This window comes from Xiphophorus maculatus, chromosome 10 (assembly GCF_002775205.1).
Source record: "Xiphophorus maculatus strain JP 163 A chromosome 10, X_maculatus-5.0-male, whole genome shotgun sequence".
In the NCBI taxonomy this organism is placed as follows: Eukaryota; Metazoa; Chordata; class Actinopteri; order Cyprinodontiformes; family Poeciliidae; genus Xiphophorus; species Xiphophorus maculatus.
Window position 1 is genome coordinate 11,967,629 of NC_036452.1, and position 25,832 is coordinate 11,993,460.

The following is a 25,832-nucleotide window of genomic DNA, read 5'->3' on the forward strand; positions in this document are numbered from 1 at the left end:
CCGTCTTTTGCGTACCCCAGACGTAATATACTAAAATAGACGCCAGAGGGCGTTGTTTTATTAAATATTAAAGCCATTATATACCCACGAGTAGAAAACTAAGTCAAGGTTTCACAACGTAATTCAAACCAGGCGGAGTCATATGCATTTTAATGCAAACAATGAGTATTTGCTTATGGAACGTTAAACTAAAAACACAAAAAAGAAAGTACACCCTCACTGAAAATACACATGAGAACCTAATAAAAAATGATATGATCTCCATTAGGTTGATTATTTAAATCTAACCTAAAGTGTAGAAAAACACCCTGTGGTTTATATGGCATTAGATTGTGAAGAAAAACATTCATCTTTGAAACATTCACCTTTGATGCTTCCATGAAGTAAGAAGTAGCAGACAGGTGTTGCTGTTGACCCTTTTAAAAACCACGCTGGATCATCAAAATGATAATCAAACACACAGCAAAAATAAATAATAATTGAAAAAGAAAAGAGACCAGGTGTTACAGTGGCCCAGTCAAAGCACAGACATCAACATAAATGAGATGCTGTGGTGGTACCTTTAAACTGCTGGGCCATAAAAAAAGAAGCAAAGCTGCAGACCTTATGTGTTTTTGTATCATACATATTCAATTTAAATTTAGGGTTTAGAACATTCAATGACAGTTTTTTTTGTATTCTTTCCTGACATGCACACACCTGAACTAAAAGCAGGTTTACTTCCGTTTCTGGATAATAAATTAGCATAAATAAAAACAGGAAACTAGTCAGAAAAAAAGTCCCAAATGCATTTACACAAAATATTCCACATAGTTTGTTTTACTTACATATTTACAAGGAATACGTTACACAGCCTGTTGTGCAAGAAAACTTCCTTACAAAGCATCTGAAAAGATGCTCAAAGTTGCATTAAATTATTGAAAAAAAGAAATGAAAACACAAACTAAAGATATATTTATGAGACTACAACACAAACTAGTCAGGTTAACATTGCAGGCTTTTGTCACTCATGTCTGAGATGTTAGTAAAGAGTGCTTATTGCGCAGGTTGAGTTACTGGAAAACAGCAACCAAAACCTCTGAATAAAACATGAAAATAACTCAGAGGATTTGAACATTAAATTAAAAACAAAACCAATGTCTTTAGTCCATGTGGGAAAGATTCCTGTCTCTACTTATTCTATGAGATTAGGAAAATTGCAGATGTGCAAAACTCTATGATTCCTCTTCTTTAGACAGCGTCTGTGGATGACAAAAATATCAGTGCTACTTTAGAAAAACAAGAGAAAGAAAATCTTCAGTCATTTGATCTGAAGTCCCCTCACCTGTTTCAGGAACTGTCGGCCAAAATAATTAGTGGCCATGTTCTTTAGGCTGGTCTTTGCTCCCACTTTACACCGCACATATCCGTACAGGTTAGCTCCTTGCAGCACCAAACCCATGATCACTACAGGCTGGAGAAGAATACAGTACTGTCACTAATGGTTTAATAGTGTTAATATCCACATTATTTCTTCCTTTGAGAATAAAAATGTATCAAAATATTGCAACTTGTACTTTGTACAGTGATCATTTTGTACAGTGTAGGTCAGAGGTTTACATTCACTCATAATGGACATGAAAGTCATTAATTCTGGGTTTTAAATGATTTACTTGTAGTTGACTTTTTCAGGTTGGAATGATAACTTAACTGAAATTAAAAAATGAAATAAAATTTGGTTCGTATGTTTCAGTTCAATCCAAGTTTTCTCTCAATAACAAGTTCAGAACTGTAGCTGCAGATTCAAATATATATGTTCACTCCCAGTAATATTTAGTTACATAATCCTTAAGTTGCACTGATACTTCAAATACACACATTCCTTAGCCATCAACAAGCTTCTGGCATCATTCTGGATGAATAATGGACCTCTCTCCTTTGCAAAATTCTAACAAACTAGGTGGTTTTAAGACACAGATCAAATTTAAATATCAGTTCATAAAATTTAAAGTTGTAGTGTTATTATCCATTTGATGAGTACATCTGAACTGTTCTTGGAAGTTTCTCATGTTGGAAAAGTTATGTAAAAGTTTAACGATCTAGTTGAGTCCATGGTTGTATTAAACTGACATCACTGTTTCATTGGCTTCAAGTTTAAGACCAGTATGAACTGACAACTTTCCAGAGTGTTTCCTGAATATTCTGACCCAAAAGTGTCAAACTCCAGTCCTTGAGGGTCTGGTGTCCTGCAACCTTTAGATGCAGGACATCTAAAAGTCCTGCATCGATGACCCCTCTACCAATTTCCTTTCATCCTACGGAGACAGTTTAGGTCAAGTTGTTAAAAGCATGGACACAGTTTGGTGTTCCAACAGGATAATGAACTGAAAACACATTCCCAAACTGGTTTTGGGAGGCCTTTATTAAACCTCCTGAATGGCATCTCTAAAACCCTGACCTCAAGCTTATTGAAAAGGTCTACACTATTATTAAATGGCACAAAACCAACTATATTTTGGGTGGATTTAAATGAGCTCTACCAATTGTGATTAAAAAGAGTGGTGGTCAAATATCAAGCCAAAATTCATTCAGGACCTGGTCTGTAGTAATCAAAACATGATGTGGTTGAGATGCAACTTGCTGACGGACATTTATCCAAATATTAGTAGGTCTGTACAAAAAAACACACTTAAGAATTGCAGTTGTGTGTTATTTAATAATTCCATTCCAAAAATAATGGCTTCAATGAATCATAAAGGCTAAAAATTACTATGACATTCATACTTGATGGGTGGATCTTTGAACGGATCTGTATATACTCCATGAAGCAACTTACCATCCATTTAATCTTAAATGAAAATAGTGTGCTAAAGGCGAAGATTCCCCAGATGACCGGGCAAACTATCAGTCCAAGCCAGAAAATTCGGGACTCTGAATCCGACGCTTGCTGCTTCCCAGTACCCTGAAGGAAACAGGATATTCTCACAGTTACACCATCTGTGAATACCATAAAGGTCACTGACAGTAAACGGATGCATTTATCAAACTCATGTAGCCCCAGATGTCAGCATCATGAGAGGTTAAAGGCCTGGAAGTGAATTGGGTAAAACAGCAGAAAGAAGAGAAACCTCATACCTTCCGCGACTCAAACACCCAGCGGCTTTTCCCGTCATCATCCACCTGATTCCACCACCGCAGACCAACCATCAACCTGCCTGTGATGTTCTGGAAACCAACATTTCACACAGAGATATTTTAACACAGTAAAAGAGAAAACACATTCTTCTGTTGGTGTGTCTCCACTGCTATATTAACTTTGAAGCTGAACTTCTTGACGTAACTTTAGTCTTTTTTTTAGAAATCTAACTCTCTAGAAACGAAGAAAACTCTTATCAAAGTGAATCTAAGCCTTTCTTTGTGACTGATAGTTTATCATTCTTAATTCTTGTTTTCAGTTCTACAATTACAAGCAAAATAATTCATTAATCACAACTGATGATTTAGGTTGAAACTCAGGTGAGATATAAAAACTTCATTCTCTTTTGATACTACAGATAAAAAGCATGCTTGGCTACAGCAGTGGAATGCAGCCCTCATTACAACAATGCAAATCCTACAACTCTGTCAAAATATCTGCTGAAAATAAGACCCATGATATCAAAGACAATTAGAAACCTTAACCCATTTCAGGCATGTCCTGCTTTCTATTTTGCCAAGGATAAAGTACATATAAATACATACATACTGTACATACTAAACAAGTCTAACATGCTACTTAATCTCCCTTTATGAACAATAAAGTACTTTTGAATTGAACTGCAGCAATCACATTAGTGGACAGCCATGCACGGCAACTATTTTGGTTCAGCTTAGCATAGATATCAACCCAATTATTTATAATTTTTGACAATTTAACAAATGCTCATTTTCTCTAATTTGAAAGAAGAGATTTGTCACCAAGCTATTTATTCAAAGCCTCTGTGCAAAGTGAAGCATAAAAATAAGCGTTTCTGACATCTAGACCATACAGAGGGGAGCTTTTATCCTCATTGATCGCAGACACAGAACACTTTATTTAACTACTTTAAAGTATAACCATAGGACAGTAAAAGAATGCCCACCTTTACAGTCCAGAAGTCACAGGAGAGCAGAAGGATGATTGTGACCATGGAGGCGATGAAACTGCCGCTGACGAGCTCACAGAGCAGGTAGACAAGCGTAGCGCTGACTCTGAAGAAGAGGTGGAAAAAGGATGCCACAGGATGCCTGCCACAGATTTATAGCACGATTAGAGCATCATTTAAAATCTACTCACTCCACCCATTATTACTGCCAGTTACAAAAGACGATTATTTGTTTTGGAAAAAAAATCAAGATAATAATCTAGACAAGACATGGCTAAAAACTATTTTATTTCTAAGCTCAATAATGTGACCATGTAGGTAAAATTATCGATAACCTAACAACAAAGATGTAGAAGTGGAATTCAGCAAGCCAGAGTGTCTGCAGAGAAAACTCAAAGCAATACAGTCTATAAAAATGTAGGATAATACTTTTGCAGATATAAAAAATGACAGAAGCAGAAGGTGGTATTCGTGAGTGAGTGATCTGTTTAGAAATCAGCTGAAAGAAAAGCCACACTAGAACCATCACTAGACATTAAGGATAAGCAGTCATTGTTGTGCAACACTTTTTCTTCAATCGAGGCCAGGAAAGAATCATTTTTGATGATGGTTAATACAGAAAAAGATCCACGATCCATCCTGAAAAGCTGAGCTGCTATGTAAGAAATGAATTCTAACTGACAGTTCGTGACTCAAAGAGTCAAGATGTAAATGACACAAAAAAATTGTTCTCCTGTTTATGACAATTTTTCTTCTTCTTCTTGATACAGAAAAAAAATCTAATCTCTAACAACTATTTTATTACACTTCATAAGCTCTGTGTAAGTAAACCAGAATGATCACCTGTTTGATAAATTACCATAAGTAGGGTGGAATATGTCTTTATTCTTCTACTCCATTAAAAACAACAGCTCAGTAGAAATAAAACTGTCAGTTATTTTATTTATTATTTTGGTCTCCATAAAATGGTAAACATCAGACTCATTTGCCTGAATGCTCTATAAATTGAAATAAGAAAACTCTGACAATATTTGCTAGGTACACTCAAAAACGCACACAGAAAGCTAATCCCATCAGGACTCTGTAAACTTACTTGATGTTCTTCTTTGACCTTTTCCCTGTGTCCTCCTCGGCATCAAACAGAGACACGTCTTCATCGTTGGTATCCTGAGGGATCAATAAGGAAGAGGCCTTATCCTCAGAGGCACAGAGTTGATTCTAAATAAAACTCAGACGTGTCCATATGGACTGATCAGAGGTCACAAGAGTTTGAGTGAAAGCCCTGTTGGTGCTGTACCTTTAACACACATGGTTGAACTTTCTGCTGCATGTAACAGCAACTAAAGTTTTAGCCTTGTGTTGAAAAAAGGACAGAAATCAACAGTTACATTTATCATCTTATTAAGTGAGTTTTCTGTAAATACTCCTGCAGAGGGATACAGTATACAGCTAGAGTAAATAATAACTTTGATCCGTAAAATCTGAAAAATACTGATCAAAACTACTTTAGATACAAAGAAACCGGAGGGAATCCAAGATTTTTGCAAAAAAACGGCTTCAATGTTGTAAATTAGCTTTACAATTAGCCCTTTAATAAAAACACGACGTGCCAGTTTCCTAACGTAACGTTCTGCTTTTAAGCGAATGATGGCAATATTGGAGGTTTTAACAGCATTTTTATGCTTCCGTTAACCGCAATTTAAAATAGAGAACAAATACGCTTTAGTATGCAAGTCGTTTAGAAGAATGTAATATAATAATATTATAGGTAATATAGGAGAATGTTGGTTTTTTTTATTTGTTGGCAGAAAATGTGAAGCTAAGGTTAGCCACCTTTAGCTGAAATACAGTCTAGTTTCAAGACATTACTAAACATTAACGTCGAGTACATTATAAAGCATACAGACGAAAAGAACGCAACTGATGGACTTAATACAAACTACAAGCAAATGTTGATTACAGACAAATGTTTTCGGAACTTAACATGTAGCTGCTGTGTTTAAGCATGCTAACACTATTAGCAAGTTAGCTGTTCGCCTCACTGGAAATAAGAAGAAAAAAAACAACTTTCATCAACAGTTTTCTTCACAACATCATAGAAACAGCATAAGCTGTGTGATATGTCTAAATTTAAATAAAATAAATGAGTATTTTCCACTTACTCCTGTTAGCATGATGAAGTTTAGCTCAATCTTCCTGGTTACATACTCTGTGACACGTCACATTACGCGACGCGTTAGTCACGTGACTGACGCCACTACGTCAGTACGGTGATTATAATATGAGGCGAAACCCCTTTGTGGAATGTGTTCTGCATATAAAGTCAAAATCGGGTAAATTATTTGTTAATAATTAATTAACAATTAGTAATAAATAGTGTTTTTCTTTCTGACTGATAATTTCCTTGTCCTCCCATCTGTACATCACAAAACCGATTTCGACAGGACTCACTGTGATTAGTAATAGCTTTTAATAAGCTATTAAGTTTACAATTTAATTTTACAGTAGATGCAAGCTATAAAAAAGCAACATACTGCGTGAAAGGCATGTGCAATTTATTCACAGTGATCAATACAAAACACACCCATATGAAAAACTTAACAATGGAGCAGCCCGCAGTCCTTTGTACAGAAAACCAAAGGACTGGTTTTCGGTACAAAACCAGTACAGAAAACCTCCTCTTATGAACTATTAGAATGACTGTTTCTGTTCACTTCACTACTTCACAGCAAGACTGAAATTGATGCTATAACTTAGAAAATATTCTATATGTTAAAAATCAGTATTACATACCATTTTAAAAGAAGAAAAATATTTATTTTAGCAATGATGTGATGTTAATGGTGTATCTGTAGCTGCACTGCAGTTGGTCAGCATGCTTTCGATGATGCAGCTACAGAAATTTGGAAAGGTAGAGAATAAAAATTAGAAACGGCACGGAGCAAGACAAAGTATACGAGAAAGAGAGAAACAAGTGGAACAGTGACGCTACAATGAGTACATGTACTGAAGATGAATGAGTTTGAATGAATGAGAAGAAAACGAGGGCAAAGTGGTGTGGATGGAGATGAGTAGGATGATGATTAAGGATGATTTGTGACAGAAGAACTAAAAGGAAGATTTACAACATGGTAGTGATAACCGCTGTGGTGTATTTTATCAAAGTGGCAAAGCTGAGATGGTTCAGACCAGTTTGTCATGTTAGTGGAACATGATGTGAAGCAATGTTCATTTATAGATATAAACACGTCAAGCTAAAAAACTGATCTCTGTAAACAAAGACTTACTTTATTACAAACTGATAAACACATTATTATTTCCATGCAGAACAGTAACAAAAAAAGTTACAAAAATTTCCAGTAACAGTAGTCCCAAAGCCACAAATATAATTGATAAGCACAGGAACATTGATTTTTCAACTAAGCAAACAGGTCAAACATGTCCAAAGTTTCCACATTTCAATTTTTCAGATGTAATCATGTAACAGTTCAGTTTTTTAAGCTCTTATTGTTTAGGATTGCGAAACAAAGGGTCCATGTTCTGGTGAAGTAGGGGGAGAGGGGCTTTTCAGCGGTAATGGTTCCCCAGGAGCCACCAGAACTACAATATTCTCTTTCTTGGGCAGGAAGAAAGCTGGATAAAGTGGCTCTAGAAACTGGGCCTGATACTGGTGAAGGAGTGTCATGGTATTGTCCACCCCATAGAAAGAAAGAAGGCCTTGCGAATAGTCAACGTAAACACCAATTCGAGTGAACCTCTCCACGTTCAGTGGTGTCTCCTCGTCGCTGTGCCATGCTGAGTAGGTTCGCCCGTTCCACTGGAGACACCAAGAGAACTTGTTTCCTGTAATGCAGCTGCTGCTCTCATCCCCCTTCCGGTCAATGCTCTTATATGTGACCCCGACATGTGTGCCTTCACCACTAAGATCGGCCTCAAAGTAGTGGCGACCTACATAGAAGCTTTCAGCAGCCAGGACCTGCCGATGGTTCTCAAAGCGTTCAGGAACATCGGGATAAGGATGCTGCCAGGGTGTGGTGTTGGTCACCTTCTTGTTCTCCTCAGTCAGGCGGAGGAACTTGTGGGCCGTGTTAGCATCGAAACTTACTTGAGCGGCATCTAGAAAGAAATATTTAACAAGTTAGCTGTGTTGCAAAATAATTGAGAAAAAGGTGCTCACAGAACAGAGCTTCTGTGAGCTCTGTTCACATGGGTAAATTCATGGACAATTTGTGTGTACAAAATATGTGCAAGGCAGAGTTTACAAGTCCTACCAGTTCTCAAAGTACACACAAATGGAGATCTGTCCTCCCAAAATATTCAACCAATCTACACCACCATCAACAGTTATAAAAGTTTGAATGACCGATTAAAAGGTACAACTAGCTAACCACAGTCTGTTCTGAAGTTAGAATTTATAATCTCATTCATGCTGCATATAAATGTAAGCAGGGAGTCTATTTTGAGAGATCAAGCACAGGATATTTTGTGCTTTAAAATTATATTAAAGATAAAAAGGTTCTTAAATATTTGTCCATTCATTTTTCATTATACTTGCATGGCCAGTGGGGGCTGGTCCCCTAAAGTGCAAGACATTATGTACATTCTGGAAAGATTGCCAGATCATCCCAGGGACACACAGGAAAGATCACCGAAGCTGTACACACTTACACTGAAGGACAATTTGGAGTAGTCAATTCTAAATTGAATGTTATTGGACAGTGGAGAGAGAGCTGGATTTTGGATAAAGTGAATTTCTTAATGCTAATGTGGTGTATGTAATCATAACTATGTACTCTGACTAAATGTCACTTACACTGGAGAAAGTCAGTACGGGTCTGTGGGTCTGGTTTGGATACGTCATGCTTGGCTGCAGTATTCGTTTGAACTGTTATCTTTATTCCTATTTCATCTGAAACAGAACAAAAACAAAACAATCCATTTAAACAAGTATTCAAAGCCTCCCTGCTGCTGAAGATGTTCTTATTTAAATAACATAAAACACCAGTGACCGAGTTGTCATGCATCTTGCACTCAAGCATGCACCAAGGCATTCCTTAGCTAGAAATTCTTTGCATGTGTGAACATGCACAAGCAACCACAGAAACATCTGATTGGACTGTTTCTCTGGTGTTAACTTTAGGTTTACTCACCATTGTTGCATTTTTCCTTGACCTTCTGAATGTATGTAGCGACCAGCATGTCACAAAGATTGCTTGTGGACTCCTGGATCACCTGACTGAAGGAGTCCAAACGATCCTCCAGGCCAACATAGATACCAGATAGAGAATTATCAGTGGCTTCTTTCTTCCACTCAGCATACTCCTGAGAAACAAAGAGCATTTCAGAAATGAAAAAGGCCTTCAGATGTTGAGGACTTTTGTCTTCAAGGTTTCAACCATGAAGATTAGATAACTAAAGCAGGAATTTGAAGACTATAATGAAAAGTTTTGTGTAAATATCCCCCAAAATTTAAAATGATTCTTGTTGCCAATTCACTCTGACAGATTAAAGCAATCCTCAAAATATTTCAAGGTACATGGTCAAATTTTTGTAAGGTTTAAGATTTATTTTTGTTCATCTCAAGCACATTGCCCAATCATACAGGAAAACCTGTCTGTCTTGGTGGTATGCTATATGTATAAATATATGGCACTGAAGTTGAATACAATTTGCTTATTCCACCTTTATGTCATTTAAAATGCTGCCATCTAACTCCCTGTAGCACCTAGCTGTGCTACAGTGCCAACTCTACCTTTTCTGTTAAGAGAAACTATAACCAGGGATTCAGCAACCGCTATATGTCTTCTATAACTGACATCTTCTACAATAATGACAACATTTTTATTAGCATGTGTGTTCTACAGTGTGATGTTCTTTGCTGCCGTTTATGCAAAATTTTTGTTAGGTTAAATTAAATGTCCTTCTGGTACCTTGCTTAGAGTGTGTCGTGGTTCATGAAGAAATTACTACTCAGTTCATTTTAATTGATATTGCTAATGAATAATTGTTATTTGGGTAACTCTACACAATTCAATCAATTATCCACTGTGGCTACGCGCTAATTCAGGGAGAGTAATTGCTGAAGTCTGAAATTAATGTAGTCTGTGGGTTTTGTAGATGGAAAACTCAAATTAGAATGACAAACCGATGGCACCGTTTTATAAATGGGATCAAATTGGAACAAAAGTAGTTGATTTTGAATCTGTCTATATGATTGGATTTACAATCTTTTTCTGTAGGCCTTCATGAATCGGATTTATTATTATTATTTTTATAAAAGTGCTTGACCTTACCTGCAGGAAATCTACATCATTTTTATTTTTGGACAGCTTCTCCGTTTGGGCTTGAGCTTTTTTCAGCTCTGTACACCTCTGCTCCAGGTGAACCTGGATGCCATCAGCTTGCTTCAGCGCCTGGCTCTCCTCAGCCGCCAAGATCTCAGTCACCTCCTTCTTGGCCATCTCCACCATCACTTGAAGCTCCTGGAACTGGCTCTCGATCACAGATCGTACTTTTGTCACTGATTGCTGTGAAATATAACATGCCGAGAATGCAGTGAAGCAACACGGTGATGTGACATACCTACCCAACCGCAGAAGACAAATATTTGTTACCTCACTACCGTACGACTACCACAGCATTACTCTTACCTCACAGAGAAACCTGTTTTTCCAGAGTGGCTTCGAAACTTTTACACCAAAAATATCTGCTTCCCCCATATATTTAACAAACTATTGTGACATGTTTTCGTCATACACCCTGTGAATCATTTTACAGATTAGTCACCTCTTATATTTACCTCGATAGAAACTCTGTTGTCTTGGAGTTTGTTGATGGCATTGTCTCCTGCCGTAACCACCTTCACCATCTGTGTCTGTTTCTCCCTCAGCTCTTTCTGTGATCATAAAAAGGAAAACAGATGTGAACAAGTCTCATTGAAATCATGTCACAAGCAATCATACTGAAAATATTCAGACGTAAACATGTAGACATTTCATTCTGGTTTTCTCCATTCTGTTGCGGTGTAACGTCATATACCATCTCTTTAATACACACTTCTTTCAAAACTTTCATTCATTGCCAATCTAGCAAGACAGGTCGAAATTCCTCAGGCAGATCCAGACGACTCGGAGGAGATCATGTTACTCCGAGATTCATCTCCAATAAGATTCAGACCCCGAGGGAAACATTAATCTCAGTTTCTTTTCTTGAGTAGGCATGCCCTTATAGGTCAAAGACATATTAAAAGAGTGCAGAAATTCATTGCCTGTGGAATTTGTTCGGAAAAAGGGGTTCCAACACAGGAATGGCATGGCAGTGACACTGCAGGCGGAAGTCTGAAAGAGTTCTGATGAGTTTATTAAATTTGTTTTTAGTCCTGATTTGAGGAACACAGAAGTTCCAACAAGCAGACAGTTAATATTACATTTAGTTCTTTAAATTTAGGTTAAAAGGTAAAAAATGTCTCTAAAATTATAGGGACATCAAATCACACATTTGTATTCTGTAGGTCAGCTATCAAATATTTATATTTTGGGGAAAAGATAAGTGTTGTGAAATCCATCACCCCCCCAACATCACTACTTATTGTCATTGTATAATTCCGATCTCGCTTCTATCGTCATCCTCAGGTGTGGGTGTGGTGAAGGGGAGTTCAAGGCCAACCGCAGAGCCTGCTCCCAGTATGAATCACCCAAAAAGCTACAGAATGGAGATGCCGCAGAAATCACCTACCCCAGAAGATGAAGCTTCTCACCTTAATCTATTCTGCTAATACAGGAATGTCATCAGAGGCCCATATGCAAGATCTTATTTTTAAATATCATATGGCCATCGGTGAGGGTGGACTAATATATTGAAGCTTTACCTTTCAGCTGGTTGTTTAGAGGAATTTCCCAGGCCAACTTGACTCTGGGAAGCAATTATAGACTTTAAAATGAGAGGACCAGAGGAAACTTCATACCTTGCCTAGAAAAATGAAACCAAGGGCCCCTCCTGGAGCCTGATCTGGATAAAGGGGTTTCAAGTCCTTGGATTTCTTCTGGTTGTGCGCAAGAAAACAACAAGGAGTCTCTTTCACGTGACTCTACCCCCTACTCAGAGAGACTTTAAGATATGGTGTGGGAGGAGAGGTTGTGCAGATTTCAGGCATCTTACTCTGGTAACAATCCATGCAGAATATTGAGAATAAAAAGTGTCTTTTTTCTTATCTACTGTTAACTGTATCATCAGTTTTCTTCCCATTTCGCAAACAGGAAATGTAATTGTTTTCTCTTCCTTTACAGCTAATAAACAGCTTGAGAATTTGCAACACCGCCATGTGAGAATAGCAGGTGTCTCTCTAGGAATCTGACTTAAGCTGAGGGTCGGACATAGAGATATCTTATGGCCTTAATAGCAGACACTGAGATAGGATTACTGTTGTGATTAGAACAAGTGTTCCCTGATGAATGGGGAAGTTTAGAAACAGCTGAGAAGTTAAATTCTACTTCTTCTTTACAGTGAAATGTTTTAAAGAATTTTTCAGTTCCTGTATTCAAGTTTTCATTTTATTTCTCGAACTACAATGAAAAATCCAACACACTAAAATACAACAAAGCATGTTCGTTTTTTTTTGTTGTTTTTTTATCAATTGGAATGAGTCCATTTAAACTGCCATAGTTTATTGAGAATTGATTTTTAAAGTTATGGAAAATTTCATCTTAATTTAGTAACAAATCCTGGGGATTTAAAAATAGTTACTTGCCTCTATCTGTCTCCGAGCCTCCTCTACAGGGACTGTCTTGTGGCCTCTATGCTCCTCTTTTAAACAGTCTTGACAGATGCAGCAGGAATCAGCACAGCAGAAGAGCTCCAAGGGCCACTTGTGACTCTCACAGGTACGCCGCTCAATGTCCCTGAGCGGCTCCACCAACCTGTGGTTCTGAAACTTTTGGTTCTCCAGGTGAGGCCGGAGGTGGGCCTCGCAGTAGGACACCATACAGGTGAGACAGGACTTCAAGGCCCTGCAGGGGGTTTCGATGCAGGAGTCACACACCACATCATTGGGACCCAATGGCTCCTCCTTTGCTTCCTCTGGTTCTGGTCCCTGGTCTGTCTGTGGCTCTGGCTTTGTCTCACCCTCTACTGGGGCTTTGGGATCCTCAGACTCCATCAACTCTCCTTGTACTTTGACTTCCTCCACAGTCTTTGGGTCTTGACTTTGTTCTTTTTTGGTTTTCTCAGGAGAAGCAGCAGCTGTTCCATTTTGCTTAGGCCCATTGTCAGGAGCTGGTTTGACAGCAGGACTCTGAAGGCACTTTGGACATCCTTTAGTTTTGTCTCCTTGACAGGAAACGCAGACGGAGTGACCACAAGCTGTGGGCTTACATTCGCTCACTTCACCTGAGCAGACACCGCACAGGTTCTGCTGTTTGGGAGCAGGAGCTGCTTCCACCGCTGCTGGTTCTGCCATGTCTCTTCCTGCCTGGTTCTCTCCCCACCCTCTGAACATAACAGGCTGAGCCGCTTTTATCAGCTCTCAGTTACCCGTACAAAATAAAGAGAATGAAAACCACACCTTCATTCAGGGCTCATAGTTTCAGTCTAAAAGAAACCTCACATGCAAATTTACACCCACAGCCTTCCCCTTCTTCAGTGGGTGGAGCTCACAAACCAGCCACAGAAACTCCAGAATATTTGAGAGCTTCTTTTAGCTTTGAAGAAAAAGATCACTGTTGTGGCACATAAAATAAAAACCTTGGACTTTTATCAAAGGCTGTGGTCAAATTGACTAGGGACTTATGACATTGTTCAACTAAAAAATGCGACTCCCATGATACGCAATGTTTCAGGGCCTGCTGAGGAATTTACCACCTTTAACAGATGTCTGCTGCTTAAGAATCAAGAGTGCAAATACTGAGTCTCTCAGGAATTTGAGTTGATCTGTGCTGCCACCAAGTGTCCAGCAGTGGTGTAGCCAGGATTTTTCCCAAGTCAATTACTGATCTAAAACCAGTCTCATAATGAACAAGTTCATGTTAATTTGTGAATTTTTATCCAGAGGAAATAAATGTGACTGAGAGATGACATAATTGTGTTTGTGAACTGCTTTGTGTTCACTTATGTAATTGCTGTTCAACAGCCTCCAGGTGTCCTGCAGGTGTGAAACGTGTCCCTGCTCCAACACAGCTGACTCAAATCACTGAATCAGCTCCTGAAAGACACCGTTGACTTTTACTGTGAATTAAACTGAACTGATTCCCTTTTGAAGTGCTCTTGTAAGTTGTCCTATTTTCAAAAATGGTCTGAAAGAATATGGAGGAAAATGTTGCTATAAGGTGTGACTTTAACAATCTGATTGTCATGTTATGCTATGTCTTTATTCTATTTCTGAAAGTTTATATATATATATATATATATATATATATATATATATATATATATATATATATATATATATAGTTCAGACCATGTGGATACACCAAAACCTGACCTCTGACAACTTCTGACAATTTCAGCTTTTAATTTGATAAGCAAAAGAAAAATAAGCTATAAGTAACAAAATGTCCTAAAGTTGTGCTCTTGTCTTTTTTTCTTGTCTGTTGCCCAAAAGCTGAGATCTGGACTCAGTCTATTGTTGGGTGCTCCTGCAGTATGCATGTAGGACCTCACACAGAGGCACAAGTCTATATAGGCTTTCAGTGTTGGATAAGAGTAAAGGAATGCAACAGCTTGGCGCTGTGGCACACCCCCAGCAAGAAGCAGCAGTTACATGATAACATGGCTTTTTGCTATTGTCATGTAACAGCAAGAACAATAAATGTTTGGTTGGTTCTTAAGAAATATTTATATAGCGATGTTTAATCACATTTCTATCTCTTATCTCACTTCCGTGAAATATTCTTTAAGCCAGGCATCTACCAGTCAGTATTGCTCCAAGGAAAGCTTTCTTTCAGCTGTGAGATGTATGAGGGGTTTCTTGTATGTATCAGCCAGTTTCAAGTCAGCTCACCACATTTCAATGAGATCAGGATTCAGGCTTTGACTAGGCCCAGAATAAGGAAGACTTTTGACCTGAGGTTTTCTTGAGACATTTTTTAACATCTTGCGGTCTGCTCCAAGAGTTAGCTTGTTTATTTCATTTTTGCTTTTCATGTTCAACTAAGTTTTACTCAGTGAGAAGTGAAAAGAAGTGAACAAGGATAGAGACAGATATGAAGCTTTTAATTTATTACATTTAAATCCAAAGATAAAAGGCCTAATTACAGATGACCAAACAAAGCAAGAACTTATTAAAGTCATGGAAATTGTGCAAACAAACGCCACACAGCATAACAGACAAAGAGACTAAATCATGGCAATACTATGCACCATGTCAAGCATCTGCAGAATTGGATTATAACTTTTAAGTTTTAGCATATGACTGGTTAACAGCCTGAGTTTAAGGCTTAATCCTCTGAAATAAGGTTCCATGATCTCACATTCCAGGATTTTTTACAAAAGGTTTGTGCTTTAAAGATTTAAAGGATAAAGAGAGATGGGATTAACTTGTTTCAACAGAATGTGTGGTGGCTAAAAAAATAGATGTAGCCACTATTTCTGGAGGTGGAGTCCGATAACATAAGAATTTTGAATGAAATAAATCAAATGACTTGCCCATAATGTAATAACGTTTTGGATTATATAACATAACATTTGTCCAATATTGTAAGAAAATATTAATGACATGGCAATAAAAAAATCTTTGACATGTAGCACGAGGAAGCCAGAATGTAAACCATAACTTTCAGATTGTAAGACAACTAACTACTCAATCTACTGAGCCACAGTTAGCCATCGTCAAGGATACACATTTTGCAGTGATCCTTACCTAAATATTGCTGTAAGGCACAACCTGATGATTACCTTTAGTACAACATTTTTAATTAGAATATTATTTGCAAATACTTTCATTTATGAAAGAATGCTAAATTATTTGCAAAAAAGTATATTTGTTAATTAGATTCAGGATGAACCCATGCAGTTATTGCATTTTTTCTTATGGTTCACCACGATACCATAACAAGTTATCATACTACGGGCAGAATGTTACATTATTGGCTCCAAAATAATATTACATCATTGGCCACTTTTTGTCAAACTCGTTATATTCTACTTAACATTAGCAAAATGAATATTCTATTGGAGGTATTATGTCTTTGACCATTATAGCACTGGTGCATGCCTTTAAACAAGGCAAAAGAGAACAATTTGATACCTGATTTGTGCTTTTGGACACAGAAACCTAGCCCGTTTACACCATGCCAACTCTTTATGCAGGAGTCTTCCATCATTGCCTAGTAAATAAAGATTTACCACCTTTAGCAGCTTTGTCAAAGTGGAAACGTGATTTCCTAACTTCAGCTGAGGTAGTAGACAGTACATGTTCGAGGTAAGTCAGGATAATGATGGACAGAATCTTTATAACACAGAAACCAAGTTGAAACATAAGTGTTAGAGCAATGCTGCTGATTAGAGAAAATGTTTAGGGTTAAATCTTGGTGTCTTTGATTAAATCAACAGCTAAACTGTAACTCTTAAAGTCTGTTAGTGTTTTAAAAACTTCTCATAATTTAAGCTATCTACAGTACATATTCTTTTAATACCTTTCTTGTGTTTTAAAGGCCGTTTTAATCAGCACAATATAAGCTGAAACATGTCATTAGTCCTAAGTAAAGATGTCATCATCCTCCTTTAGTCATTGCACTCCCACCAGCTCTGTGATGGGTGGAGCGAACACCATCAACTCCTGGTATTTGGTAAAGAACAGGTGAAGACGGGACAGGTAGGTGTCCTCCTGGTAAGGAAGCTTCTTTTCAGTCAGGTACTTGGACACAACAGGCTTTACCTGAACAGAATGAAGCAAGACAGGGGTTATGCATGATCATAGGATCATAAAACTCCTCAGTATGCCAAACATTTCTACAGTCATATGTGAGGCCATCTGTGAGACAGCTGAAGCTTGCCCCAAATTGGATCATTAACAGGACAATGATTCCAAACAGCAGAAATGGTGAGAAAAAAAATGGCGTGAGGCAGTAATGGTAACTCCACCTTTAAACACATGTTGTCTGACAGAAAGGGGAAGAGGTGGTGTTCTATATGGCAGCTGATCAGAGAGTGTCCAAATGTCCAGTCAAGCATAGGGTTGCGGGGCAGGTTCAGAACTCCGTGGGTCATCTGGTAAATCCTCTTCGGCCGTTTTGTTGGAGAGAACATTGGTAGACCAATGTGCTGCAACAAGACATGTTTTTTTTATTACATTTTAGGTTAATATGATACAACCACTTTGTATTTTGAGCTGCATCTGATCAATGGAGCAGGTGTTTTGACCTGATGACTGTCTAGTTGGGTGTTTGCTTAAAATTATATTCTTATTTTTACCCCTTAATTACTACATGTTACCAGGTAAATTTTTTAAATGATTACAAAATTTCTGACTTTGAACAATTTGAGATGGTTTTGTATTGTTAGCCTTTAACCCTCCCACAGTCTTAGCACAATGCACAAGATGTGCCTTGCAGATGTCATGGTCAGAAAGTGTGGAAGTAGGAGCATGGGGGGATTGGAAGGGTGGGTGTCCCATCAGACAGTGAGTTCCTAAAACTACAGAAAAAACCCCTCATAAAAGCGCACAGGACTGAGCACTGGGTAAAAAGCTTGTGATTTAGAATGGACCTCATCTCTTAAGTCCTTGGAAGGGTTAAACTTTACTATGCATGGAATGTTTGGCTGTTCCACTACATTAAAAATAGGAGGTAAAAATTAGGTTAAGTGTTGAAACAAATTGGAATTACCTACAAATGGTGCCAGACTTAAGGATATGAATCCCAATTAAACAAGACATTTTTGATTGTGCAGAACTACAAGGAACACAAAGTCAATGTCTCAAAGTGACTTTCTTCTGCTTACTGGAAAAATTAATTATGTAAAGACCCAGTTTAAAAATTACATGCAGTCATGATGTCTATAATTTTATCTTAATTTTAGGATTTCACTTTTAAAGAGTGGAACAATTTTACAAACATCCTCTGTGGTTTATAAAACAAACAGGGTGCACAAGATTGAATTTATTGTGCAATTTCTCTAATCCACAGGGTCCACAGATGGGAAAGAAAATTCCTGTAGTTCTTTAACTTGCATCTGAAACTGTGGTTTATCCTTTCAGGTGTGTCACTGTTTAAATTTACTCAAAAGAGGGACGAGTAAATTGATCCTGGAGCTGTGGAGATCGTGCAAATAAATTCTGTGAATTCCAACATATTTTTGTTGCTTGTTTTAAGATTTTACTTATTGACCGAAAAATATAAAATTTACAGAATGCATTCAGTACAATCTCAGTATGATGAACCCAGTAAAATCAGAGGTCAACCTCAGCCGAACAGCTTTGAACCCAGGGAGGTGGGAGGTGAGGTGAAACCAGCCAACAACAGCATCCACAGACCCAGGAGACGCTGGAGAGAGGGTCTCCAGTCTGACCTCTGAGTTAGAACAAACATCTGAAACCTGCGTTCTCTAATCCACCTTCACACCCTTTGTTCTGAACAATGTACAATGACCTGGATCTTTTCTTGGAAAATCATGCCTGGATTGTTCTTGTTATCCCTTTAGTTCTCTGACTGCAACACAATACTGGTGTCTATTAGTTTCCCACAGAGCCTGTAATAAAAGGTTCCCTGGTGAATTTTTGGCATGAAATGAAAAGAAGCTGGTTTGCGAGTGGAGTATTTTTTCTAAATGGCACACTTAAGTCAAAAACTAAAAAAAAAAAAAAATAAAAATGAACAAGTTGACATAGTTTGAAACAAAAATGTCCATAAACATGTAGACAGAACATGTAAAAAAAAACAATTAACTCTGTTGACAAACATTGTATTATAATGTAGTTTATTCAAATATGATTTTACCCTAAAATATAATTACTCTTGTGTAGTTTTGATGTATTTCCAATGCAGCTGTTCATTTTTGAGTTATCCTTTATTACTTTAAAGAAAAATTTAAATGGTTAACTTACTGGTCAGGTGTTAAATCTGTGGTCTTTCTTCTTGTTATCCCTCAAGGTTCTGAATTAGGGTCTAATTTTTTGGTCCAATTTATACATGTAATATAGGTCAGAATTTGAAAGGTGTCTATCTCTATTTTCATCCTGATGATACACATTTCATGTCATGCAAAAATTGTTCCCCAGTTGATTTTCTGTTGTTTGCAGAAAATCAACTGGGCAACTGGGCAAATTGTTCAGTAAAATTTGTTCCTTCTCAAACAGCTAAATCCTGAAAATATTTACTAGTGGTATAATATTTTCATACAAACCTTATTTTAAGTCCCTCTTAAAAAAATATATTTAAAAACGGCAACATAAGAGCTATGGTTCTAGAAATTAGTAATTTTTTTATTCAACAGTAAAAGGACAACGTAGCAGTTGCCTTCTTACTGTAATTTATATCAACACTCCTCACTGTGATTTATAAATTGATAACTTGGTTGCTATCTCTGTAGCAAATCTCTAAATGTTAATCTAACAAAGCACCTGCATGTTCCAATTGGACCTTTTTTTTAACTGTTCCTCTAATATGTACACAACTTGAGAAAAAAAACTTTTTTTACTGACTCTTTTACTTAATACAAACTACAGCTGGATTTGAAGTTTTGCAACTCAATTCAGCAAAAGGACACTTAAAATATGTATGTTGTTTCCGATTTTATTGATTACTCATATTTGACACTTTTTCTTATTTGGTCATTTCAGTCAATTTGTTTTATGCATTGTATGGATTTTTATCTGTTTTAAAAATGTTTTCTCATATGTTAGTTTTGAAACCAGTCTTTCTTAAAAGAAGACAATTTGTCTCCATAAGATTTGCATGTATGGAAATGCAGGCACTGTGTTGTCACCTGGAAAATGTTGACATGGATGTACGGAATGGAGAACATGGCTCTGCACACCAGCATGCATAACAAGGCTCCGGGCATCGACCTGAACCCGGACACGTTTATGAGGAGCCAATACTGTGAATACAGGCCCAATGCAATCATCAGGACCGTCCGGACCACCATGCCTAAAGAATTTCCTTTAAGATGAGCTGAAAACAAATATATCACTCAAATTAAATTAACACTGATGAGAGAGACATGTAGGACACCAAAGAGTTAGAAAACGATCTCAACTTTATGCTGGTAGTCATTTTAGTAACTCTACAAATGAACCTACAGTGAAAAAAAACCAACAAAACAACTTTCTAACCTAGAGCAACAAGTGGAGTGATGACCGGCACAGATAGGGGGGCCATGAACAAGTAGATAAAGCGAGGCAGAAAGGGAATCTTCCAGACGCTGGAGTCGCCGAGTCCAATGATGTTGGTGTGGGCGTGATGCATCTTAATGTGGCCATGTATGCCTGCTTGAGCTGAGAATGAGCCACAGATCTGAGCAGACCAAAAAAATTAATAAAATAAAAAACAGACGTTAAAACTACACATATATCTCAGTCAATGCACATGTGTTTAGGCAGAGATTGGATACAAGCTATGAATCTATTATATTTTTTGTTTACATTTTGAGGTATCTGGTCAAAGGTTAAGAGAGAAGGCAATGATACAAATGTTTTGCTTATGTAAATACCACCATATTTAATAAATATCCATGTTTAATTAGGCAAGGTCAGTGAACTGAGTTTCTGGATGCTCAGGTTATTTGAGGTTACTGAATGGTTTAAGCAAAAACATGTTCTGCTTTGCAGCACAGAAAGATAACATGTTTAAATCTCAACTGGAACTTATTTTGCTCTTTCTGTGGTTGTGAGGGTTTTTGCCAAGTTTTTGTTATGGTTACTGGAGTAATGAGTGCATCTAGGATAGTGTGATACAAGTTCAGTCCAATTACCTCTGAAACTAGATATTTATATGCATTGGTAAAAGTTCAGCTAGAATGACTAAAATTAATTATAGTTGCTAAACGGCAGGATAATGAGAGATATAGTGTTTGTTTTAAATTTTCTTTGAAATCAGATGTTTTCCAATTTCCATACTGTTTAACCAATTACCTTTTTATACTTTTTTTGTCAAAGGCTTTAGCTATTTTTCTATGAAGTTCTCCCAGTAGTTTGACAGCACTTTGGTCCATTCCTCCTAAAGGAACTGGTGTGAAATTGGTCAGGTTTATAGGCCATCTCGTTCATACACCTTAGAAAATCTAACCATTTTTTAGGGCTTTGTGATGGTCACTCCAAAAATATTGATGTCATTGAGTAATAGTTGAATTATAACTTTGGTAATGTTTAAACTATAGCCCTGGTATTAAACATGTTTTTTATTCAACTTAGTCAAGTTGAGAGGGTTTTATGGAAGCATGTCTCTGTCAGGAAGAACATGGTTGTGTGAAAAGCATAGACAAAGAAAAACATAAATAAGGCCCTTCACATAAAATATTAACTTATAGTTGATATTTTTTACTCTCACCTTTTTAGCATTAGCTTTGCCAAAGAAGTGAGAGTAAGAATATCCAGCACAAGTTATTTTTGTTTTAAATTTTGATATGGTAGCAGATTGTTTTGTATTCTGCATACCTCGATGAAGAAGATGGCCCAGAACTTTGCCCAGGTGTGCGACTCACAGAGTGCCCCATGACTGGCCAGATGTGTCCCTTTGACGGTGATGACGGCATGAGCCAAGCCCATCAACAGCATCCCCAAGGTAAACCACAGCAGCTGAGACGAGCCTAGCAGCAGGAAGGCTGGAAGACAGATAACAGGAGATAATTGTGTCTATAGAATTGTTTTTACATTAACTTAAAACTCTTGACTCTCTGTTTCTTAACATTGCTTTAAACTGGATTTTAATAAAATATTTTTATCCCTGCTGTGCCACATTAGTTTGATAGTTTCTGTACTAAAAGGCTGAAACAGCTTCTAATAGATAGGCTAAATACCTAAACAAGAAGGACAAAAGAAAAAAAAAATGATGGTCAGTCTTAGTCTTTGTTCTGGTAGTTTTCTAACAAGCCTAAGAGCTCAACCTCAGACACCAGAGGCCTCAGTTAGAATGTCAAATGTTAAAGTTTTTGATAGGATGATTAGAAAAAGCCCGAACAAGTGTGGCTTGTTCAGAAGGGCTGAAGGAGAAAGCCTCTTCTCTCCTAAGAGAACATGGCAGCATGGTTTAGGTTTGCAAATATGCATCTGAATGAACCAAGCTGAGATCTGGCCCAAACTGGGCCATCAACAGGACAATGATCCCAAACACCGCAGGAAATCCTCAACAGAATGGCTGAAAAAGAAATGAAGCCAGGTGCATCAAGAGTCCAGTCAAAGTACAGAGCTTACTCAAACGCTGTGGGAGTCCTGTAAAGAAACAAATGTTTAAAAACTAACAAACTCAACTAACTAAAGTTGGATAAAGAAATCGGTCCTGACTTATTAAACTTTAAAATTAAAATATGTTGTCTTTAGCTTCATAAATTAACATATAGTAGCTTCCAAAAGTATTCATATCCTTTGAACTTTTCCATATTTTGGGTGACTCTGGATGAAAAGCAGAGAAGCTCTGCTAAAACTACGGCAAGTCGCCTGCGCCACATCTAGATGCCTAAATGAATTGAATTGTTACGAAGTGATTGGCAGATAACATCAGCAAGAAATTAATCAGGTGTATCAAATGGGTCTGTGTGCACATATGGTAAGAGATTTGACAGTACATTCTGGATGTTATTTGATTCACTTTTTTAGTCAAGTACCTGGTAGTACATATGCTTTAATTAAGCCAATTCTGATATATGATAACCTCAACCATGGCAGTACTCCAAAACTTTGTGAAGTTTGCTGTGTCAAAGCATAAATCTTAACAGCAGCCTGCCAAAAAGACACAATCGTTTCCAATTGCTTTACTGGAATCACTGCAGATGTAACATCATTCAGTCCAAAAATAATATTGTTCAATAGGCAGAAAAAAGTTCCAACAAGATTACCGTCAAATAATAGATAAGAACTTAACACAAAGTAGAAGATCAACTGAAAGATGATGAATCACAAAGGTCATCCAGTGGGTCTTTGCTGTCAGATTCTGTTAATCTGCTCCAGCTAGCTTTTTTTAAGTTCTCAATCTTCCCCTTTTGTTCTCCACTTGCCCTGTACCCCCATTTTGTTAACTAATAACTACAGAAACCAGAAACAAAAAGGGGAAAAAATCTGCTAAAGTCTAAATAAAAGCTTTAAATAAGTTATAGAAAACTTGAAGAACAAATAATCAAGTTTCAGTTTAAGGATATTTTTTTTTCCTTACTTAGTAACAAAATCTAAAGAAGTGGTGGACAGTTAGGAGCATCTCCAGCTTGAGGTAAATTAGCAAGCAGATCTGGTAAAATGAAACCTTATTCGTCACCAGAGACAGCAGGGCTCCTCGTATCTGACACCTTTCATCACATACAACATTCCTTACATCACTTCATATGTAGATTAAAGGTCATTCTTTAATTTAAATGTAAATTTACACATCTCCATTATGTAGGAAGATTCAGCAGCTCATTATGTGCATGAAGTAAAAAGAATATTAGTAGTTTGTTTTTTATTTCGTTTGATCTAAAATCCAGACTGCAGTGTGTGCTCTCGATCATATATACACACAGTCACATGGGGTTGTTAAACTTCATTAATGTCTCTGGCCCCTACAAATTCTAAATCCATAAACTTGTGCTAATCAGCTTGGTTTCAGATTTCAGACCCCACTGTTTCAGATAAAAGTAGAATGATGCACAATTTACAAATTCTTTTACAAATTAGAAAATATTTTAGTGTATTCATTTCAGTTTATTTAGTTAGTGTCAAATTGCAACACGTCATCTTAAGGCAATTTACAAAAAATGGCAAGGTCTCTAACAGCCTTACACATTTATGGCAAAAATAGTTCAAGGTAAGTCAGCTTGGATGGAGGACTGGACTTTAACTAAGCCATTTTAACATTTGCTCCTACAGCTTTCCCCCCATGATTGTCCTACATTTAACTCCGACCATCATCCATTTAATTCCTACCAGCTTCCTCACAGCATGATTCTGCCATCATCATGTTTCGCTGTGGAAATGCTGTGTTCAGGTGTTGTACAGTGATCATTTCCTGGTCTCATATGACTTGATCACCTGCTCCCATAGATGACTATTGGTAAACATGTCCTGCCAAAAGATTTCTTCCACCTGAACTATAGATCATCGTTGATCCTCCAGTCACTTGTCTGCTGTGTACCTTGATCATACTAGTTCTGTTTATTCATAAATGTTCTCCAGCAACCCTCTGATGGCATACCAGATCAGCTGGATTTATATTGAAATTTGTGTTGACCATACAATTGTAATGAAACATATTAAATCTTTTATAGTTTTTATGTCATTTGTCAACATTTTGAACACAATGAGTCATTTTAGTCAGTTTAAAATGTTTCAATACCTCAGATTGCTATCTCTTATGATTAGAGATGTGTTAAGTTATTCCTTACCAGGTACTAGGCACAGGAATGCTGCAGTCAGGATGCTGCAGTCCACTCCCCTCCTCTCCCACCAGCTGCTCTCTTTCATCACCTTCTGCACCAGCCTGGTCAGCTCCATCATCAGAGACTCTTTCCCCACATCCTCTTCTCCTCCTCTATTTGTCAGCTCTGAAAGCACTCCGCTTCTCAGTTTTAGCACACCACCCCATCCTCGGTCATTCTGGATTTCTGGAATTTCTCGGCATTCATCCTGTACACTCTGCATGCTGAAGACCGGCTCAGGACAGAGTCACAGTCTCCCCCTGAGAGCAGCCGGAGCCAAACGCTGCAGCACTGAACGCAAAGTCCACTGAGGAAAGTCAACACTGACAACAAACTCCCTGTTGGTGAGGATCATTGTCAGAGAAGCCCGACCCCCTTCCTGTAGCTGTTCTGGATCCTCCCATCCCACCTTTTTTGTATGTCATTCCTCCTCCTCGCCTTGACTTTGAATCTAATGAGGCACTGGCTGAAGATTTAACAGGATGGATTCAGAAATCCTACAGAAAAAAAATGCATCTGCTTCAGTTCCCCCTCTCTGGTGTCTCATGCATTCTGCATGACGCTCTCCCCTTCGTTGTTTCTCTGCCTTTGTGTGCTCTCCTCTTCCCCCTCCCCTCTGCTGCTGTAACCTTGGCAAACATCCTGGGAAAGGCGAAGGCTGAGCAACAGCGTCCACTTCTGTTTTTTTCAAAGTAGGAAGATAGCTTTTTCTTTTAGAAGTTCATTCACATTAATCTGCATTCCTCTGGAATCTGAATGATTGGATAAACAGGATCTGACTTGGAAAGGGGAAAAAATATGTGGAAATTAGAATTGTCCTTGTATTTTTCTAAATTGAATTGTATTTTTCAGGCTGGGTTCAGCAACAATACAAAAATGTTGGAGAAGTGTTACAAAACTGTGAGGTCCAAGAAAAGGGAATGATGTGCTAAATAAAATCATAAAAACAATACCTAAAATGACAAAATAGCTAAGTGCAACAAAGAAGAGGGAGAAAAAAACATAAAATATCAGAACAGCTTACTAATGCTAATGCAGATAAATAAAAAAAAAAGAGTGGAAAATGGCTTCTAAGAAAAAAGTTAAAAACACAGAAAATTCTACCCCAAAAGGGGAGGTATGTACTGAGAACCACAATTACATAAATCTAACAAAATTTAAGACAAGTTGAATTTCAACAGCCTTAATGCATTCATG

General features: G+C 37.5%; 3 protein-coding genes across 3 annotated transcripts; all 3 read right to left on the minus strand.

The window, feature by feature from the left end:
* Positions 1 to 774: 774 nt before the first annotated feature.
* Positions 775 to 6,341, minus strand: LOC102223342 (Golgi apparatus membrane protein TVP23 homolog B-like). The gene is made up of 7 exons (XM_005794676.3): positions 6,266 to 6,341; positions 5,197 to 5,270; positions 4,101 to 4,245; positions 3,115 to 3,204; positions 2,816 to 2,941; positions 1,325 to 1,453; positions 775 to 1,241 (listed from the first exon to the last, which is right to left on the minus strand). The coding sequence occupies exons 1-7, from the start codon at positions 6,275 to 6,277 to the stop codon at positions 1,215 to 1,217; spliced, it is 603 nt and encodes a 200-aa protein (XP_005794733.1). The 5' UTR covers positions 6,278 to 6,341; the 3' UTR covers positions 775 to 1,214.
* A 1,028-nt stretch (positions 6,342 to 7,369) lies between these two features.
* Positions 7,370 to 13,657, minus strand: trim16 (tripartite motif containing 16). Its single transcript, XM_005794797.2, has 6 exons — positions 12,850 to 13,657; positions 10,903 to 10,998; positions 10,397 to 10,630; positions 9,254 to 9,425; positions 8,917 to 9,012; positions 7,370 to 8,219 (listed from the first exon to the last, which is right to left on the minus strand). The coding sequence occupies exons 1-6, from the start codon at positions 13,594 to 13,596 to the stop codon at positions 7,615 to 7,617; spliced, it is 1,950 nt and encodes a 649-aa protein (XP_005794854.2). The 5' UTR covers positions 13,597 to 13,657; the 3' UTR covers positions 7,370 to 7,614.
* A 1,642-nt stretch (positions 13,658 to 15,299) lies between these two features.
* Positions 15,300 to 25,259, minus strand: fads6 (fatty acid desaturase 6). The gene is made up of 6 exons (XM_005794677.2): positions 24,603 to 25,259; positions 21,688 to 21,854; positions 20,368 to 20,548; positions 20,019 to 20,206; positions 17,178 to 17,357; positions 15,300 to 16,971 (listed from the first exon to the last, which is right to left on the minus strand). The coding sequence occupies exons 1-6, from the start codon at positions 24,856 to 24,858 to the stop codon at positions 16,822 to 16,824; spliced, it is 1,122 nt and encodes a 373-aa protein (XP_005794734.1). The 5' UTR covers positions 24,859 to 25,259; the 3' UTR covers positions 15,300 to 16,821.
* Between the last annotated feature and the right edge of the window lie 573 nt (positions 25,260 to 25,832).

Excerpts from the sequence above, each read along its gene's own strand:
- trim16 (XM_005794797.2), bottom strand. The coding sequence starts at position 13,596 with ATGTTCAGAGGGTGGGGAGAGAACCAGGCAGGAAGAGACATGGCAGAA. Across the intron at positions 10,631-10,902 it reads ACAACAGAGTTTCTATCGAG|CAATCAGTGACAAAAGTACG; the intron begins GTAAATATAAGA and ends TATATTTCACAG. Across the intron at positions 8,220-8,916 it reads CCGTACTGACTTTCTCCAGT|ATGCCGCTCAAGTAAGTTTC; the intron begins GTAAGTGACATT and ends ATTTCTTTCTAG.
- LOC102223342 (XM_005794676.3), bottom strand. Across the intron at positions 4,246-5,196 it reads AGGTCAAAGAAGAACATCAA|GCATCCTGTGGCATCCTTTT; the intron begins GTAAGTTTACAG and ends AATCTGTGGCAG. Across the intron at positions 3,205-4,100 it reads GTGACTTCTGGACTGTAAAG|AACATCACAGGCAGGTTGAT; the intron begins GTGGGCATTCTT and ends GTTGGTTTCCAG.
- fads6 (XM_005794677.2), bottom strand. The coding sequence starts at position 24,858 with ATGCAGAGTGTACAGGATGAATGCCGAGAAATTCCAGAAATCCAGAAT. Across the intron at positions 20,549-21,687 it reads GGGCCATCTTCTTCATCGAG|ATCTGTGGCTCATTCTCAGC; the intron begins GTATGCAGAATA and ends TGGTCTGCTCAG. Across the intron at positions 20,207-20,367 it reads CACTCCACTTGTTGCTCTAG|CTCATCTTAAAGGAAATTCT; the intron begins GTTAGAAAGTTG and ends ATTTGTTTTCAG.